The following is a 13,697-nucleotide window of genomic DNA, read 5'->3' on the forward strand; positions in this document are numbered from 1 at the left end:
ATTAAAAAGTGAGAGAGGAGTCTGATAATTTCTGAGACATCACACAAACTTCTCCCGCAAGCCATGACGAACAAAAGACAGAAACCCCAATTTATTGGGAGGTGGTAATGAGATCTGTTTTAGCCACAGCTTAAAACTGAACATAAGAATGTACAGACAGTTTCTTTATTTGTTAGCCCCCCCCCCCCAGGTACTGTCAGGGTTTTCCAGCAGGGGGCGGTCTCTGGGGACCCTCCCCATGGGAGTCAGTCCGCCTCTATATAGGGAGGTTGCAAAGGGAGAGCAGCCTTGGTCTGCCCCAGCTGTTAGCAGTATCAGTTCCGGACTCTCCCAAGACATTTTCTGCTTTCCCAATTGGACCCCTGTAAGTACTCTTTTTGACAGCAAATGAGTTCTCCTGCTTAAGCCAGCGCTGCTGTGAGTTCAAAGCGAGCTCTGCTATCAGCCTGAAATTAATTGCTCCTCTTTGTAAGATGCAGTTAGGAAGTTTCCTTTGGGGCAGATGTAGAAACCGCCATGGCTTGGCATATAGAACTTTCTTTAGCAGGTGGGTAACCAGTGAGCTAAACTTCCTGGAGATTTGCTACTGCTTTTTTTAGGGTGGGTTTTGTCTGTTTCTAAAATGCAATTTGTAAGGAGGAAGGGTGTAATATTCTTAAATGGCTAAGTAATTGTTCTTACCAAAACCACTCGGAGGCAAGGTGTGCCTTTCATGTATAGGGACAAGGTTAAGAATGAAAATCTTTGCAGAGTTAATTATGTTATACGAGGCTTTAAGAAGCAGAGATTCAGCTGCAGCTTTCTTAAAAAGAAAACATATGCTGAGAAATCATTCATGGCAGGTAACTGAATTTTGACATTTTTCATCTTGGCAAATTGCCTTTTAACAAGCTACTGACATGAGAAAGGATTTGTTGCCAGTTATTACAGTGATGAATGAGTCCCACAGATGGTTCAAATTCCCCATATGAATCGGAGATTGTGATGCAAATGTACTCAAGCCATCTACTCGTTTGATCTTGGATTGTGGCATAAATACCAGCTTTTCCTTGACCTGTCGCTCTCCAGAGGTTGTTGGGCTACAACTCCCAGCCTCCTTAACCATCGGACATGAAGGCTGGGACCGGCGGGAGTTGGAGTCCAATAAAATCTGGCAGGCAACAAGTTGGGGAAGGCTGTCAGCAGGCATGAGAGTTATCTCTCAATTTTCAGTTTTCTTAGTTTCTCATTTCCCCCCTAAATTCAGTTCTCTGTGCCTCTGCAACAATTTGCAGCCTAAAAAAAAACCCCTCAGCATTTTAGTGCCAATTTTTCAGAATAAATATATTTCTTGCATGCAGCGTTGACAAATATACACATTTCCGACATAATATTCACCAATATGTGCATACTTTAGCCTAACACTGCTTGGTTGGAAGACTGCACTGCAAAACTCAGAAGGGTGAGGGTTTTGATCAGTGGCTGTCCCTCGGTTTGGTTTAGGAAAATGTGCATTTGTTAACGTCGCCTTTAAATGTAAACTGAATTGGCTTTCTATCCCCACACTCCACCCCATCCCTTCGTTGTCATGCATGATAAGGCCCTACCTTACAGGAGAGATGCTCATAGTCAAGCAAAAACCTGTTTTTTTCTTCTTTTTCCTTTTGCTTTTTAAAAGGTTAAAAAGTCAGATCTGTCCTGAAGGAGCTGAGGCAGCTCCAAGGGCGTCCTTTTTTTCTGGTGACATTTGGTTACTGGTTTGTTTTGTTTCATCCTCAGAAGGACAAATAAGGCAAAGGAAAGTCTTAAAGCTTCAAGTCAAAGGAAGGGGAAAGTCAGTAGATGGCAGTAAAGGAAAGCAACAGCAATTGGGGGTGGTAGCAGATGATGCTCACAAGCCTTCTCGACAGAAGAGCAATTCCACATGCTGTTACATGGCCACAGCGGGGCTTGCAGCTGAGCTCCCCATTGACAAGAAGCTGCAGCCACTCTTTGTTATATATTTACTGCATTGATAGCTCTCCTTTTGCTCAAGGGAGCACTCAAGGGGGCCTATGTGGTCCCCCCCCTCATATAACCCCCCACAACAACCCTGTGAGGCAGGACAGGCTGAGAGGCACAGTGACTGGTCACCCAGGGAGCTTCATGGCTGAGTGGGGATTTGAACTCTGGTCTCCCTCTTAGCTCTGTGGCTATATTCTTGTCATCATCATCACCATCATTGTCCTCCTCCACAGTCAGGTTACAGCAATTTAAAAATGCGAGATTGAAATCAGATAAAGTCATTTATAATCGGACTAGGATGGGTCTTAAAAATATACATTTCAGGTGTCTATAAGGAAGGAGGTGGTCTTTCTGGCAGACCCTCCAAGTATCCCTATTTTCCAGGGACGTCCCTGATTTAGAGAAGCCGTCCCGGTTTCTGATTTGATCCCAAAATGTCCCGCTTTTCCTTAGGATGTCCCTATTTTCATTGGAGAAATGTTGGAGGGTGTGGAGTTATCCAACCTCCGAGTCGTCTGAAGGCAGCCCTGTTTAGGGAAGTTGTTGTTGTTGTTTATGTTTTACGCTTTACATATGTTGGAAGCTGCCCAGAGTGGCTTGGGGCAACCCATTAAGATGTGCAGGGTATAAATTATCATTAGGGAATGGGACGTCCCTATTTTCATCAGAGAAACGTTGGAGCGTATGTCTTTCAGGTATTCAGGGCCTAAGCTGCTTGGGGATTTAAACGCTGACATGAGCACCTTGGATTGGGCCCAGAAACAAACTGGTGTGTGTTTTTCTCCTTCGTTCATTAAATTCTTTTTAGGTTGAACACCTGAAAAGTGTAGCACCTGAAGCAAACCTAAAAGATTCATTTTGTGTAATCCTCCGCCACATCCACACGAAACATTTGAAGCTCTGTGATGCCACTTTAACCGTCATGGCTTCCCACAAAGAAACCTGGGAGCCGTAGTTTGTTAAGGGCGCTGAGAATTGTCGGGAGATTCCTATTCCTCCCACAATGCTACAGTTCCCATTGAAGAGGGATTAATTGTGAAAACACTGTGGGATTTGTAGCTGGGATGTGTGTAGAATAGGGGCCTCCGAACAACACTCAGCACCCACAACAAACTATAGTTCCCAGGATCCTTTGGGCTGGGGAAACCATAACTATTCAAATGCTAGGATATTCCTTTAAATACGTTGCATAATGGCCGATGTGCCCTTTATTAAGCAGTGCCTCAGAGCAGGAGCATTGTCAGGGAGTACATCAGCGACATGTTCTCCTTCTCTTTCCCCTCTCTTTTGTAAAAGCTCTCTCTCTTTTTTTAATAGAGTTTACAGGTTTTTTAATAGTTTACAGGGCGGCCGGGCGCACTTGCAAAGCTGGCAAGACCCCAGCTGCCTGCCATCTTAATTTGCCCAGAGGCAAATTAGCATACCTTAGCATATGCAAATTTGCCTCAGGAGCACCCCCCCGGGTGCTTGCTTGAAGCGGCTGGCAACACCCACCCTGCAAGGGAGGACAGATATGTGAGAGAAAAGAACCTCAAAAAACTCTGAGGGCAAAAACCATCTGTCCGAAAAACGCCTCTCTTTCGCTGACTCGGCACCAAACATGCAAGTCGAGGTTTTGAGAGACGCGTTAATTCCCAGTGTCTTCTTGACGGTGGCCCCCTCAGGTCCTGTCCTCCTCAAAATATCGACTTGTCTGATTAGACTCATCAGCCACGCTGTCTCATACACGAACGGTACCATTTTTTTAATTGCCCGACATGGCAAAGGACTTCGTTATTCCCTAAAAGGTATTTGTTTTGAACTTGTTATCGTTGGATTTCCTTTTTTTCTTTTTTGGCCGATCGGCTAGTAATGAGCAGAACATGCCCATATATGGTAGCCTACGTGGACCTCTCGCAAACAGATCCAGGGAGCTTTGCAAACGACTTGGACTCTTTAGTTACGGGGATCTGGGTTCGCCTTTGAAGCTCGGTCAGTTTAAAAGGAAGGCGGCCGGGCGATCTCTTTCGGCCACCCCCCCTCCCACTCCGTTCGGCGACAGTTTGTGTGGTGTAGGTCCTACTTTCAAAAGAGAAAACCCCAAGCGCAGGCTGCAGATTTAATTAATAAAGCAAATAAATTTCAAAATATGCTGAAGCGGCACTCGTGGCTGTGAAGGCCACATCGCACAAGACACCCTCCCTCTCAACAATGTGTCACTATCTCAAAAAGAAGCGGGTATCTCATAAAAACTTAAGGTGGGCCTGCCGGTGTTTGAACTGTTGGACTAGCAGAAAAACAGACGTCTCATTTACGTGCCGCCAAAGAGAAATTCGACCCATTATCCTTCTGTTGCCTCTTGGCAACCTTTTCCTCTTGTACAGAGAGGACCAAGCTCACAAATTCACAGAAAGCTTTGGAGAGATTGAATGGTTTGAAATATCCATGTTAAATATCTTAACGCTCCTCCGTAGTTCATCGTGATTGTTTTCAGTCCCGATGGACTTGAAAAGTTTATCAGGTTTCCCCCCAAACACTTAATAAACATAAAAGAAGAATATCATAGAATTGGAAGGGACCACCAGAGTCATCTAGACCAACCCCCCCGTAATGCAGGAATCTTTTGCCCAACACGGGACTCAAACCCATGACCCTGAGGTTAAGAGACCCATGCTCTGCCGATTGAGCCATCCCAGCTACAGTATGGGAGTTGTAGTCATAAGCACCTAGAGGGTGCACCAGGTTGCTGAACTAAGTTGTGCAAAATTATTTTTTGTTGCCGGAGCAAGACGGTTTGAGCATATTACACCGATCCTGGTCCGACTGCACTGGCTACCAATTAGTTTCTGGGCCCAATTCAAAGTGCTGGTTTTGACCTATAAAGCCTTAAACGGCTCAGGACCGCCATACCTCAAGGACTGCCTCTTCCCATATGAACCTACCCAGCACTTGAGTTGATCTTCTGAGGCCCTCCTTCGTGTGCCTTCTCCCTGAGAGATCCGGAGGGTGGAAACACGAGAGCGGGGCCTTCTCTGCAGTGGCTCCCCGTCTGTGGCATACTCTCCCCAGGGAAGTTCACCTGGTGCCTTCATTAGACACCTTTAGGCACCAGGCAAAAACGTTCCTTTTTAACCAGGCCTTTGGTTGATCCGATTTACATCCTATGCCCTTTTTAAAATATTTTATTCTTGCCGGGGGGGGGGGCTATTGGGTTGTCGTTTTTATTTTCATTATGTATTTTGTGGTTTTATATCTTGATTTTATTCTGTGAACTGCCCTGAGACCCCCGGGTATAGGGCAGTACAGTGGTACCTCAGGTTACATATGCTTCAGGTTACATACGCTTCAGGTTGCACACTCCGCTAACCCAGAAATAGTGCTTCAGGTTAAGAACTTTGCTTCAGGATGAGAACAGAAATCGTGCTCCGGCGGCACAGCAGCAGCAGCAGGCCCATTAGCTAAAGTGGTGCTTCAGGTTAAGAACAGTTTCAGGTTAAGAACGGACCTCCGGAACGAATTAAGTACTTAACCTGAGGTACCACTGTATATAAATTCAATTAACAACAACAACAACAATAATTTTAAAACTTTTTTTTTTTAACTATTTCTCTCAGGTGCCCATTAAGTCAAAATGGCACAGAAAGGCCAACTGAGCGATGACGAGAAGTTCCTCTTTGTGGACAAGAACATCCTCAACAGCACAGTGGCGCAGGCGGACTGGTCGGCCAAAAAGCTTGTGTGGATCCCATCCGAGAAGCATGGCTTTGAGGCGGCCAGCATCAAGGAGGAGAAAGGGGACGAGGTGCTGGTGGAGCTAGCGGAGAATGGGAAGAAGGTGACTTGCAGCAAGGACGACATTCAGAAGATGAACCCCCCCAAGTTCTCCAAGGTGGAAGACATGGCCGAGCTGACCTGCCTCAACGAAGCCTCCGTCCTGCACAACCTCAGAGAGAGATACTTCTCTGGCCTCATTTACGTAAGTCTGCATTTGGTCCGTGGGCTGCATGCGCCACCTGTTGTGGTGGCGATTTGTCACTCGCCCTGAGGCAGGTCACAACATCACAACACGGTATCTGAAACAGTTTAAAACAGCTTTAAATCATAACAGTGAAGTGGGAAAATACAGATCTCAAGGGTCAAAAAGAGGTGTGTCTTCACCCAGTTGCCAGAAGCTGTGTCGTGAAGGTGCCAGGAGGACCTCTCTGGGGAGGGAGTTCCACAGTTTACAATAATAGAACCCTAGAATCGTAATAATAATAATAATAATTTATTATTTATACCCTGGCCATCTGGCTGGGCTTCTCCAGCCACTCTGGGTGGCTTTCAACCAAATATTAAAATACAGTAATACATCAAGCATTAAAAGCTTCCCTAAACAGGGCTGCCTTCAGATGTCTCCTAAAAGTTTGGTAGTTGTTGTTCTCTTTGACATCTGGTGGGAGGGCGTTCCACACAGCGGGTGCCACCACCGAGAAGGCTTTAGGGTTCGTAGGGTTTGAAGGGACCCCCAGGGTCGTCCAGTCCAACCCCCTGCAATGCAGGAATTTAAACCAAAGCATCCATGACAGATGGCCCTCCAACCTCTGCTTGAAGTCCTTCAAGGAAGGAGAGCCTACAACCTCCTGAGGGAGATAGTTCCACTGTTGGGCAGTTCTTACTTTCAGAAAGTTCTTCCTGATGTTGAGTCGGAATCTCCTTTCTCGTAGCTTGAAGTCATTGGTTCGAGTCCTACCCTTCAAAAGAAAACTTTCCCCCTCTTCCATATGACGGCTCTTCAGATATTTGAAGATGGCTGCCATATCTTAGGGGCTGCCACAGAGAATTAACTTTTCCCAGGCCACCCCACTCTGAGCTTCGGAGGCCGGTGGAAGTACCACTTCACCAGTATTAGCACCCAAGAGGGTCTGTAGGGAAGGGAGTGCTGTTTCACATCTTTGGTGCCTGAGTCATATATGGCTCTAAATACTAAACTGAGCACCTTGAATTGGATCCAAAGGCTTTTGCCTTTCAATTTGTGATTGGGAGTTGTTGGGTTTTGTTTTATTTATTAATTTAACACCTATCATGCCTTTCCTCCGGTCGGCAAACAGCAAAGCAGTTAAATCACACACACACACACACACACACACACACACACACACACACACACAGCATTCAAAACCTGCAATTTTCAAAGGTGTTAACAGCCACTGTGCAACCCTGTCTCTCTCCCTGTTAAGGTCACCAGGCAGGGCAAACAAGTATGTTTCAGTGCTAAAACTATGCCTGAGGCCAGACTGAGGCTGTGCAATAATAATAACAATTAGTTGTTGAGTTGTTTAGTCGTGTCCGACTCTTCGTGACCCCATGGACCAGAGCACGCCAGGCACTTCTGTCTTCCACTGCCTCCCGCAGTTTAGTCAAACTCATGCTGGTAGCTTCAAGAACACTGTCCAGCCATCTCGTCCTCTGTCGTTCCCGTCTCCTTGTGCCCTCCATCTTTCCCAACATCAGGGTCTTTTCCAGGGAGTCTTCTCTTCTCATGAGGTGGCCAAAGTATTGGAGCCTTGGCTTCACGATTTGTCCTTCCAGTGAGCACTCAGGGCTGATTTCCTTCAGAATGGATAGGTTTGATCTTCTGGCAGTCCATGGGACTCTCAAGAGTCTCCTCTAGCACCATAATTCAAAAGCATCCATTCTTCGGTGATCAGCCTTCTTTATGATCCAGCTCTCACTTCCATACATCACTACTGGGAAAACCATAGCTTTAACAATACAGACCTTTGTTGGCAAGGTGATGTCTCTGCTTTTTAAGATGCTGTCTAATAATTTATTATTATACACATAGAATGTACACATAGAATGGGAGTATCCAACCATCACAGAATTGTAGAGTTGGAAGGGACCTGAGGATCATCTAGTCCAGCCCCCTGTGGATTGGACCAAGAGGTTTGTTTAGTGTAGTCGGAGCAGCCAGCAAGATATTTCTGGGATGCTTGCAAGTAAGGCGAGCTAAAGCCCTCATCACCTGCCATTGTGGATTTAGCTGTGACAATTGCCCAGGCTGGATTGATTCTGTAAACAGGCCCAGCGTAGGCTGACAGTCCTTGAAGGTAGGATGTACTCTGCTCTTCTGGAGAAGAAAAAAAAAAAAAAAAGCAAACCCCCCTTCAGAGCCAAAACAGAGCCCTGAAGAATGAGTTGCTACGGACTTACTGAACCTATGCAGTTCAGCCCAGGGCATCTGAGCTGTTCTGGTCCTCAGCGCTGCCAACAGATATTTCTGCATTTGCTTTCATGCCATATAAAGTGTTTAGTTTGTGTGAAAAGTTTGGGCCGTCTCCTAATATGGTCAAGAAAGGGAAACCCCAGGCTTCAAATCTGTGCTCAAGGACATAGTGAGTTGATTTAAAAGGTCAGCCTCGGATGGTTTTTGTATAATTACATACTTGGGAGCTTTAATAAGAGATTAAGAAAACTGGGGGTGGCGGTGGAGAGAATTGGAGTTGTTGCAGAAATGCCCTCGGTGGGTGCCTGAACCAGGTGCCTTGATGCCAAATTTTGCACAGATGCTTGGGGAAGAAGAGAGATAGAAGGGAGGAAGATGTGGGGGAAATATATGTCAGGGGTCACCCCTGAAAAAAATGTGTGAAGTAGTGCATAATAAAAAAAACCTGCATGGTTATCCTAGAACAGTATGTGTGCTCTTACTGTTGGCAATGATCTTAAGCTTCTCATGTTGCAACACAGGCCTTTGTTGTTCCTGACATGTGTGATGGTAAAATTCTACTGTGGGAGAAAGACATGATCAAACTCCCTCCCTGGAACCCACTGGGCTCCTCCAACGAAGCTGAAGGATAGGAAATTCAGGACAGACACCACTTCATGTAGCTGAACTATGGAACTCACTGCCACAAGAAACAGTGATGGCGGCAGCCCATTTTAGTAGGGGGATCGGACAAATTCGCAGAGGGCAAGGCTAGCCGTGGTGTCTAAACGGAGCCATGGGAAAAGAGAACTGTAGTTATGGGACAGGCCTTTGTTATGTTCTTAAGCATTGCTGGCTAACCTGTGCACTCTAGATATTGTTAGGCTACGGTTCCCATCATCACTGACCGTTGGCACTGCTGGCTGGAGCTGCTGGGAGTTTGAGCCCAAGAACCTTTGGAGGGGCCACGGCTTGGCTACCCCTATATCTTGTAGGTGCGGGTATCAAGTTGTTTGCCGCTGTGCATAATTAAGGTACCCCTGCCCGTACGGGCCAGTCTTGCCAGACTCTAGGGTTGTGCGCTCATCTCACTGTATAGGCCGGGAGCCAGCGCTGTCCGCAGACACTTCCGGGTCATGTGGCCAGCGTGACAAGCTGCATCTGGCGAGCCAGCGCAGCACACGGAAACGCCGTTTACCTTCCCGCTGGTAAGCGGTCCCTGTTTATCTACTTGCACCCGGGGGTGCTTTCAAACTGCTAGGTTGGCAGGCGCTGGGACCGAGCAACGGGAGCACACCCCGCTGTGGGGATTCGAACCGCCGACCATGCGATCGGCAAGTCCTAGGCGCTGAGATTTTACCCACAGCGCCACCCGCGTCCCCCTGTGCATAATTGCTGCGATACAAAAGAAATGAAAGAGGTTTATTTAGCTTCCTCCTGCAAGAGTCCTTTGCTGACTGGACTGCAGTAAATGGGCGACAACGCGATTGTCAACTCAGTCAAATACACACACATGGAGAGGTCTCCTGGATCAGGCCAATGGTCCATCTGTTCCAGCATCCTCTTCCCACAGTGGCCAAGCCGATGCCCGGGGAAACCCACATCCAGGATTCGAACACAAGACGAAGTCTTCCCTCCTGTGGTTTCCAATAACTGCTATTCAGAAGCATCACACCTCTGTTGGTGGAGTCAGAGTTTAGCCAAACTGTCTACTAGCCACCGATTGCTTATTCTCCATGCATTTGACCAGTCCTTTTTAAAAGTCAGGCAGGGTCGTGGCCTTGTTGCCTCCTGCAGGTGAGAGCTCCATAAATAGGGTTGCCCTCTCTTGAAGAGCAAAAAACAGGGCAGCCTGAGACGCTGCTAGCTTGAGCTGTGGAAATAGGCGTGTGGATGCAGGTGTGGCCGCACAGGCCGAGCCCGAGGCCCCCAAAACGGACATTTCCTTTAAAATGTAAAAATCCGTCTGGATGGGCATGTTGCCTCCCCAAAAGAGGACATGATCAGGTTTTCCTGGACATACGGCAACCCCACCATCGTTTAACTATGAAGTGTGTGAAAAAGTAATCTTTGTCTGTCCCGAATCTTCCAACATTCTGCTTTATTGGCATAGCTGTCAACTTACAGATTTGAAAATAAGGGACCAGCAGCCTTGCAGATAAGGGACCAGCAGCCAAAATAAGGGACCTGCAGCCTCACCTGTTCTAGGCACTCCAGTCTTCCTGTCCTCCTGCAGTCTGGTCAAACTCATGCTGGTAGCTTCGAGAACCAACTTTGTAACCAGAGGTTCAACTGAATACATGCACCACAAGGCCTATGCAGCCTCAACTTCAGATGGCTCCCCGGCCTGGCTTTGCACTGCAAAGTTTGCAGCAGCACGTGCAACAAAATGGCGTCCAGCATTCAAAAAACCCCTCAGCTTGCATTAACTAGCCACACACGAGGCATGCAAGCTTCACTCCCCAGTCTTTCTTAGACTTCTTATTGGGTGAGCAACACAGCCAAGCAACACAGTTGGAGCCTCCCTCCTCCCTGGCCGGCAGGGAGGGAGAGAGAGGAGCTGCTTCCTTTGAAATTTAAGGGACATTTAAGGGACATCCATCAATAAGGGACAGCAGCGGGACATGGTGCTGGAATAAGGGACTGTCCCTTCAAATAAGGGACACTTGACAGCTATGCTTTATTGGATGCCCCTGAGGTCTAGTGTTATGACAGAGGGAGAAACCTTTCTTTTCTTTGCATCATGCATAATTTTATAAATTTCTATAACGTTCCTTCCAATGTTTCTCTGGTGAAAATAGGGACTTCTTCTTCTTCTTCTTCTTCTTCTTCTTCTTCTTCTTCTTCTTCTTCTTCTTTCTTCTTTCTTCTGTCTTCTTTCTTCTTTCTTCTTTCTTCTTCTTCCCCTCCCATCTGACTGGATTGCCGCAGCCACTCTGGGCGGCTTCCAACACATATAAAAACACAGTAAGATATTAAACATTAAGAAACTTCCCTAAACAGGGCTGCCTTCGGATGTCTCCTAAAAGTTGGAGAGTTACTTATCTCCTTGGCTCGGGGGTTGCATAACTCCATATCCTCCATCATTTCTCCAATGAAAATAGGGACATCCTAAGTAAAAACGAACATTCTGAGGTGAAATCAGAAACTGGGACGGCTTCTGTAAATCCAGGAATGTCCCTGGAAAATAGGGACACTTGGAGGGTCCGCTTTCACATTACATCTTACACACCTTTCCTCTAAACTAAAACGTCCCCCAACACTGCAACCTTCGTTGTTCCATCCTCTTGATCATTTTGGTTGACCCCACACACTCTTAACTTAGACCAGTTTCATATCCCTTGAACTGTCATGGCTCCCCCCCCCAAAGGATTCTGGGTACTGTAATTTGGTTGAGAATGTTGCTAGCGATTCTTTACCTCCCCTCACAAAACTGCAGCTCTGTTGAGGGAGGAAAGGAAAGGACTATTAAGGGTAAAGGTAAAGGGACCAGTCGTGAATGACTCTGGGGTTGCGGTGCTCATCTCGCTTTAGTGGCCGAGGGAGCTGGTGTTTGTCCAGAGACAGTTTTTCTGGGTCATGTGGCCAGCATGACAAAGCTGCTTCTGGAGAAACCAGAGCAGCGCACGGAAATGCCGTTTACCTTCCTGCCACAGCGGTACCTATTTATCTACTTGCACTGGTGTGCTTTCGAACTGCTAGGTTGGCAGGAGCAGGGAGCGAGCAACTGGAGCTCACCCCATAGCGGGGATTCGAACCGCCAACCTTCCAATTGGCAAGCCCTAGGCTTAGTGGTTTAGACCACAGCACCACCCACGTAAGGGAATGTAGGGAGCTTCTAAAAAAACAAAACCCACGTCACATTGTTGGTACGTTTACTCCCTTTACAGACTTACTCAGGTCTCTTCTGCGTGGTGGTAAACCCATACAAGCAACTGCCGATCTATTCAGAGAAGATTATCGACATGTACAAAGGGAAGAAACGTCACGAGATGCCCCCACATATTTATGCCATCGCCGACACAGCCTACAGGAGTATGATGCAAGGTAAGGCTGGGCAACTTCTTTCTAAGTGTCACAAAAATAAATACCACGTGGAAAATGTTGTGCCAACTTTATCTGGCCAAAAGTAGGCCCCAGAAAGTGATGGGCGATATAGCACTTTGGTGGAGCCCCTGCAGAGAGGGTCTTGGGTTCAGTTTTTGGCATCGCCAGAGGTCCTTCTCTCTAAGGGAGAAGCTGCCAGTCAGAGCAGACAGCACTGAGCTACATGGAGTAGTGGTCTGGCTGTGGTATCAGGTCTCTGATGCCGATGGACCCATAGCACACAGTGGTAGGGAACATGCGTTACATTCGGAAGGTCCCGGGTTCCATGATTATTTGCATTTATTCCTTGCTTTCTGCAAGATGATGGCTCAAAGGGACTTACGAGCCCATGGAATACGAAACAGCTTGCCAATCATTAACAAAAAAAGAACATCGAAATACATCAGGAAACTGCAGCAGAGCAAATTTCCTAAAAAGTGCTCATCCAACCATAACAAGGACAAATCCTGTGTTCAGGTAAAGATAACCGCCACAAAACAGGCCAGAAATCACACTACAGTGTGGTCCAAGGTAAGGAGGAAAGCCTGGACAGACAAGAATGTCTTAGTTTCATCCCTAAAAGCTGACTATGATGGTGGCAGGTATGCTTCCCTGGAAAGAGCAATCCACAAATGGGGAGCCACCACTAAAAAGCCCATGCACAAATTGCCACCCTCCAGGCCTCCCTTGGAGGTAGCACATGGGGAAGGGCCTCTGCCGATGATCACATTGAAAGGGATCTCAGGAGGTAGCAGAGTTGGAAAGGATCTCTCTCAGCCTGTCGCCAATTGGAATAAACAATACAGCCATAGCTTGGATCCCGAATGCCCTGGAGCTCGGACGTTTTGGCTCCTGAATGCTGCAAATCTGGAAGTGATTGTTTCGGTTTGCGAACGTTCTTTTGGATCCCGAATGTCTGACAGGGCTTCCGTGGCTTCTGATTGGCTGCAGCAGCTTCCTGCAGCCAATCAGAAGCCACGATTTGGTTTTCAAACATTTTGGAAGTTGAATGGACTTCTGGAACGGATTCCGTTCGACTTGCAAGGTCTGACTGTACTGGTAAAGTGAGCAAAATGTGTGCATTCTTGGAAAGTGTGTGTATTATCGATAGTAACACAGGAAATGCACTATATTAGCAGAAATTGCTTGCAAAAATCTGAATATTAGAGAAAATGTGAATGCTGAAAATTTTCCCTGAGGTTTTTTTTTTTTTAATAAAAGAAACTGAAAGCAGGTGTAGCAATGTAGAGAACTGAATTTAGGACTGGAAAAACGAGAAACTGAAATTGCCAGATCCGTCTATTCCTAGTCCTTGCACCAGTTCCTGAGGTTTGCCTTTTCCACCCACAGCACCGTAAGGGGCCAGCCCTAGCTCCTGTCTTTGCTTCACGACTTGGGGGCAAGACGGGCTTCCAAAAACATTCCTAGGAATCCTTTGGCACTGTCTGCCATCCACCATCTG

General features: G+C 46.9%; 1 protein-coding gene across 2 annotated transcripts in view; it reads left to right on the plus strand.

The window, feature by feature from the left end:
- The first annotated feature begins 208 nt into the window (after positions 1–208).
- Positions 209–13,697, plus strand: part of MYH11 (myosin heavy chain 11) — an 87,836-nt gene continuing 74,347 nt past the window's right edge. For both annotated transcript variants that reach the window (XM_028705395.2, XM_028705396.2), the window contains exons 1-3: positions 209–364; positions 5,577–5,938; positions 12,040–12,196. In XM_028705395.2, coding sequence (XP_028561228.2) covers positions 5,594–5,938; positions 12,040–12,196 — 502 coding nt within the window. In that variant the 5' untranslated portion in view covers positions 209–364; positions 5,577–5,593. The remainder of the gene's footprint in view (positions 365–5,576; positions 5,939–12,039; positions 12,197–13,697) is intronic.

This window comes from Podarcis muralis, chromosome 14 (genome assembly GCF_964188315.1).
Source record: "Podarcis muralis chromosome 14, rPodMur119.hap1.1, whole genome shotgun sequence".
Lineage (NCBI taxonomy): Eukaryota > Metazoa > Chordata > Lepidosauria > Squamata > Lacertidae > Podarcis > Podarcis muralis.